General features: G+C 46.6%; 1 protein-coding gene across 1 annotated transcript; it reads left to right on the plus strand.

Moving 5' to 3' along the window:
• Positions 1 to 318: 318 nt before the first annotated feature.
• Positions 319 to 4,427, plus strand: LOC147899030 (uncharacterized). The gene is made up of 4 exons (XM_087378453.1): positions 319 to 1,343; positions 1,440 to 1,592; positions 1,864 to 2,541; positions 2,712 to 4,427. The coding sequence occupies exons 1-4, from the start codon at positions 996 to 998 to the stop codon at positions 3,759 to 3,761; spliced, it is 2,229 nt and encodes a 742-aa protein (XP_087234579.1). The 5' UTR covers positions 319 to 995; the 3' UTR covers positions 3,762 to 4,427.
• The last annotated feature ends 599 nt before the right edge of the window (positions 4,428 to 5,026 follow it).

Consider the following 5,026-nt stretch of genomic DNA (forward strand, 5'->3'; position numbering starts at 1 on the left):
AGGTAGGTGTGAAGAGACTTACACTAGCAAATCCTTTAACGGCTACCTGGGATAACTGACGGCGCTGATAGGGAGATGACGAGGGCTGCCACGTGGCAAGCATTATATTTAAAAATATATATATATATATATGTACTGCGGATAAAATTTTCCGACTAAGTTTTCTCGCTTAGGAAAACGAATTTATTTCTTCACGCTCTTTCATAGTTTTCCTCTGTTTCTCCGCCTGCCTCGAACCGACCTCGACCTCTCCATGAATTGCCTGCCTGCACCTGCAATTTCACCACACTGTTTTCTTCGCAATTTCAGTCACCTCTGTCGCCTCTCTAGCTTCCTTTCTTCAGGGCCCCTCCCCACGTCCTTGCGCCCCTTCCCTGCTCCGCAAGTCCTCCATGTGAGGCCGGGCCCTCTGCCCCTCTCTCTCTCTCTCGCAGCGCTGTCCAAGCTAAGAGCAAAGTAGACGTGCGTTTTCGACGACGCTTCCTGCACTTGTGTGAAGCAGCTACCAGCCATCGACGCGGGATCAACGTCGGGATGGCCGCGAAACCTGTCCTGCCCACAAATTCGCACAAATCCTTCGTCACCCAAGTCAGCCTCGCCCCTTGAAGAAGCTCAGCTCACGATCGCAACGCCTCAGCTGCTGCCTCTTTCGGTTCTCTCGCTCCTCATCCATTGACCTCGTTGAAGTCTTGGACTTTCATTCGCCGGGAGCTCCACACACTCCTCCTTACCGATTGCGACGCGCACTCACAAGCTTAGAAATGTAGCACTGCAAGAGTCCTGGAACTTTTTCCATCATCACATCGGGTATCGTCGGGATCAAGTCTCTGTCACTTTTGAGAAAGAGCGTTGTCAGAGAGTCGGATTTCTACCTTTCGCGTCACTTCTCGCAGGGAAGCTGTGTAAAGATACGAATCTGCGGCCAAAGGGTAGTGGAGCGCAGACCAATTTGGAGAAAACAAGCGACTCTCCAGAAGCTCATCGAGATTGTAGGGATGGTGGTGCGGATGATGAAATGGCTACCGTGGCCGCCCCAGCCCTACTCCTCAAGAAAACTCCAGGTGAATCTCAGGATCCACGCTTTGGAAGGTTTCCTCCCATCTGCCGGACCTCAAAGCGGCGAGCTAGAGGGGATCATGGTGGATGTGAAGTGGAAGGGTCCGAAGGGAAGCTTTGGGTCGCGCTTCCGGAGGAGGAGCCTCAAACGAGACAGGACGACAGAGAGGAAGCCTGGGGAGGACGGCATTGTCAGCTGGGAAGAAGAGTCTGGGTGTGAATGCGTGCTAATGGAGGCAAAACAGGACAGCTTTCAGCCCTGGGACGTCCATTTTGTGATTTTGCAAGTAAGAGCAACGATGTTGCATAGGGGGTTCATCTTGTGCTTCAAGGCGAGGAAGAGAAGAGATTGATGATGTCTTTGTTGCTTTGCCTCTGTGCAGGCCGTGCAGCAAGGCGGCAAAACGAAGCTCTCGGTCGTGGGAACCGCTGTCATGAACATTGCAGATTTCGTCTCCAGCGCGGAAGAATCAAGGCAAACCACAAGGATCAACGTCTCGGGATCTTCGGGAGCAGAAGCTGAAGCAGCTCTTGTGGTAATTCCCTTTCTTTTCCGCTTTACCATGTGGAATGTCTGATGGCGAACCCAGGGATCGCGCAGATCTAGTGTGTGATCGGCAGAATGTTGCTTAGCTACGTCATGGGAGTTGCCTCCCAGCAGCATTGACAGGCCTGTTCTCAAATTTTCGGTCTGGTTCGTTTCGGGAAAGGGCCGCTGCTGCTTTTCATTCGTTCTTTTCCTTAAGGTCGTTTTGTATTCTTCGTGGAATTCCTGTGCCTAAGACTTGCTTACATTGGCTCCCTCAGGTCACTGTGGGCTTTGTAGAGCTCCGAGCAAATAGCGACTTCATTCATAAGGTCGTTACCCCCTCCTTACCCTGCGTCAGTGGTCCTGCTCTTCACGTGAAAAGTGCTCAGCAACCTGGTCAAGGCAGAATGGTGAAGAATGCTAAAAGGCCAGCAGCAGTCGTTGATGGGAAGTTGTCTCAGGAGCTGTACATCTTGGACATGGCAAAGCTTTCATCAAGCAGCGAGACCTCCCATATCTCAGGGACATCGTTTGACTCAGACTCTGTTGAGGATTATGATGAGGAGGAAAGGCTCGAGGATGGGAACAACTCTAGTTTCAGGAAATCTTTCAGTTACGGAACACTTGCGGGAGTTAACCTTGTCCTTGAAGGGGCCCTCCCCTCGTTCAGAGAGGGAGAGAGCCCTGCAGAGCATATAATCTCGATCCATAGCAGGATAGTTACTGAAGCTATTCCAAAGCTGACCGAAATTTCTACCTCAGACTCTGAGCAGGCTGCAATCCAGCCAACCATGCGAAGTCTATTATCTTGGAAGAAAAGGAGGTTAAGTTTTAGGTCTCCTCGGGCAAGGGGAGAACCCTTATTGAATAAAGCATATGGAGATGATGGAGGAGATGACATTGATCACGATCGCAGGCAGTCATGCTCCTCTCCAGTAGAACAATTTCCTGCTCTGGTAATTACTTTCTCATTTTGCAAAGTATTATTCATCTTCATGATGCCATATTTTGTGGTTGTCATATATGGAAATGCGAAAGAAGTGGTTCCGTTTTCTTCTGTTCTGGAATTTTTATCACACGGTTCTTTGCTATGCACTGTTTTAATCTGAAGTTTTGCCTTTCTCAGTGCTGGAAATACGAGAACAGAGCAACACCGAATGTCTCTGGATGTCTAGACTTTGGGGAGGAGGGATTTAGTGTGGGTTGTTGGGAAAAGAAAGAGTTCATTAGCCGAGAAGGTCACATGAAGCTTTCAGCAAATGTTTTCTTTGCATCAATTGATCAGAGGAATGAGAAGGCTGCGGGGGAGAGTGCCTGCACTGCCTTGGTAGCAGTCATAGCAGACTGGTTGCATAGAAATCCCAATAGAATGCCTATCAGAACGGAATTTGATACACTCATCAGGGAAGGGTCAGCAGAATGGAGGCGGCTTTGCGATATTGAGGCTTATCGCGATCGATTTCCAGATGGACATTTTGATCTTGACACAGTTCTCCAGGCCAAAGTTAGGCCACTGAGGGTTACTCCAGGAAGGTCCTTTGTTGGTTTTTTCCAGCCTGAGGGAGTAGGAGATTCTTTTGATTTTCTGCAAGGAGCGATGCTGTTTGAAAACGTTTGGGATTCCATAGTTGAGGAAACTATCAACATCAAGTCTGGTGATGGTTTCGAGCCTGCCGTATATATAGTTAGTTGGAATGACCATTTTTTCATCCTGAAGGTGGATCGTGAGGCTTATTATATAATAGACACACTGGGTGAGAGGCTTTATGAGGGCTGTAGTCATGCATACATTGTCCGTTTTGATAAGAAGGCCAGGCTCTGCCATGTTCCCAGAGAGCAAATTGAGGGAGAAGTAAAAGCAGTTCAACCTCCCTCTCTGTCATCATGTGACTCCTCTATCACGGGTACGTCAGTCTTCCCTTCTGTTGAAAGGACGCCACGAGAACAGGAAGGTACAGACGGCGGCTGCACAGATGTGTTGAAAGTGAGTGATGATGAAGTAGTCTATGAAGGCAAGGAAGCTTGCAAACAATTCCTGAAAGGCTTCTTTGCTGCTGTTCCTTTGCGAGAACTACAAATAGACATAGAGAAGGGTCTATTGGGAAAGGTTCCTCTTCATCAAAGACTGCAGATTGAATTCCATTTTATGTCTTTGGAGGATGGTGCACGATGCTAGCTGCATCAGAGGCTCATGAAATGAGTCTATCTCACAAGACCATGTAGCTCTCACAAGACCATGGCTACAGACTATTGTTCTACCTTGTTGGACGCAGGCAGTTTTCTCTGCACTGAAGAGCATCCTTCATCAGACTAACCTCTCAAGCAATCAGTGCGCATGCATTGTAGCTAATGATACATGCAGGTGTAATCTAATTGGTCTACTTGGATACCTGAAAGAAGGCAAATGTAACAATTTAGTGAGGGCAAATGTATTTGTCTTGCTGAAGGCAGCTAGTATACTGCTGCTCTCTTGCACTGCACTTCAATGTTGCCCTCTGCATAGGAGCTAACTTTTGCAATCTTGTATCATGAAAGCAGGTTGTTGGCCCATGGATTTTGGCAGCCAATCGCTCTGCATGAAGCCCATGTGCGCCATTATATGCGGATGTATGCTTTTATTCCTATCTACTTTAAGAGTGGCTACTTTCTGCAAGTAGTTTTTCTCGTTTCTTTTTTCTAGACTTCTGAGCATGTTGAGCAATGAAGATGCTTCCTTCTACTCCAGATTTTAAGAATCACATCTGGTAAGCTTCCTGCTTGATCGTTAAGCTTTGCCATGGCTCACACACCTATTTCTTAAGGAAGGATAATGCCCATTCTTTCCAGGGAATGACATGAATGTTATTGTGTATTACCCCCTTTTGTATTTCTTTTATGCATAATGAAGTTGAATGCGTACTCTCATAAGGGCACAGTTAATTGTAGCAATTTTGTAAAGTATTTCAACCAGTAATTGTGGAATCTTCGTATCTCAGAGTGAGATAACTGCTAACATATAAGTGTTATCGATATTGGGTATTGTGGGTATAGATTTTTAATTTACCAACATTACTAATTTTCTCTTGAGTTCTGCAACAGTGGCTATCTATACGGAATTTCGATTGCCTACGACATAGCCACAGAATGCTGTAGCAGAACACAAAAATCACACTAAAGTGGTCTGTCCAGATTAGATTTGCCAGACAAATTTTGGGCAGAAGCGATGTGCATAGTTTACTTGATCATAGGAATGGGTTTATTCGGGCTGTTGACTAGTATCCAACGAGCAGCCTAATTACGTGCTTGGTTTCACATAGTTGGAGAACAAATTTCTAGAAAGCAAGCAAACTCACTTCCCACCTCAAAAGTCCATCATACAGGACCAGCCTTGTTAGTTGAGAAATCTAGAAGCCTATATTACAAACTTGCAATTGCACCCTTTTGAAAATGGCCTCTCGAAAG

This window comes from Dipteris shenzhenensis, chromosome 8 (assembly GCF_047967505.1).
Source record: "Dipteris shenzhenensis isolate YYH24624 ecotype China chromosome 8, Dip_SZ_1.0, whole genome shotgun sequence".
Classification (NCBI taxonomy): Eukaryota; Viridiplantae; Streptophyta; class Polypodiopsida; order Gleicheniales; family Dipteridaceae; genus Dipteris; species Dipteris shenzhenensis.

Bases quoted from the DNA above. Each gene is read 5' to 3' on its own strand.
- LOC147899030 (XM_087378453.1), top strand. From the start codon at position 996: ATGGTGGTGCGGATGATGAAATGGCTACCGTGGCCGCCCCAGCCCTAC. The intron at 1,344-1,439 runs GTAAGAGCAACG...GCCTCTGTGCAG, and splicing joins TCCATTTTGTGATTTTGCAA to GCCGTGCAGCAAGGCGGCAA. The intron at 2,542-2,711 runs GTAATTACTTTC...TGCCTTTCTCAG, and splicing joins TAGAACAATTTCCTGCTCTG to TGCTGGAAATACGAGAACAG.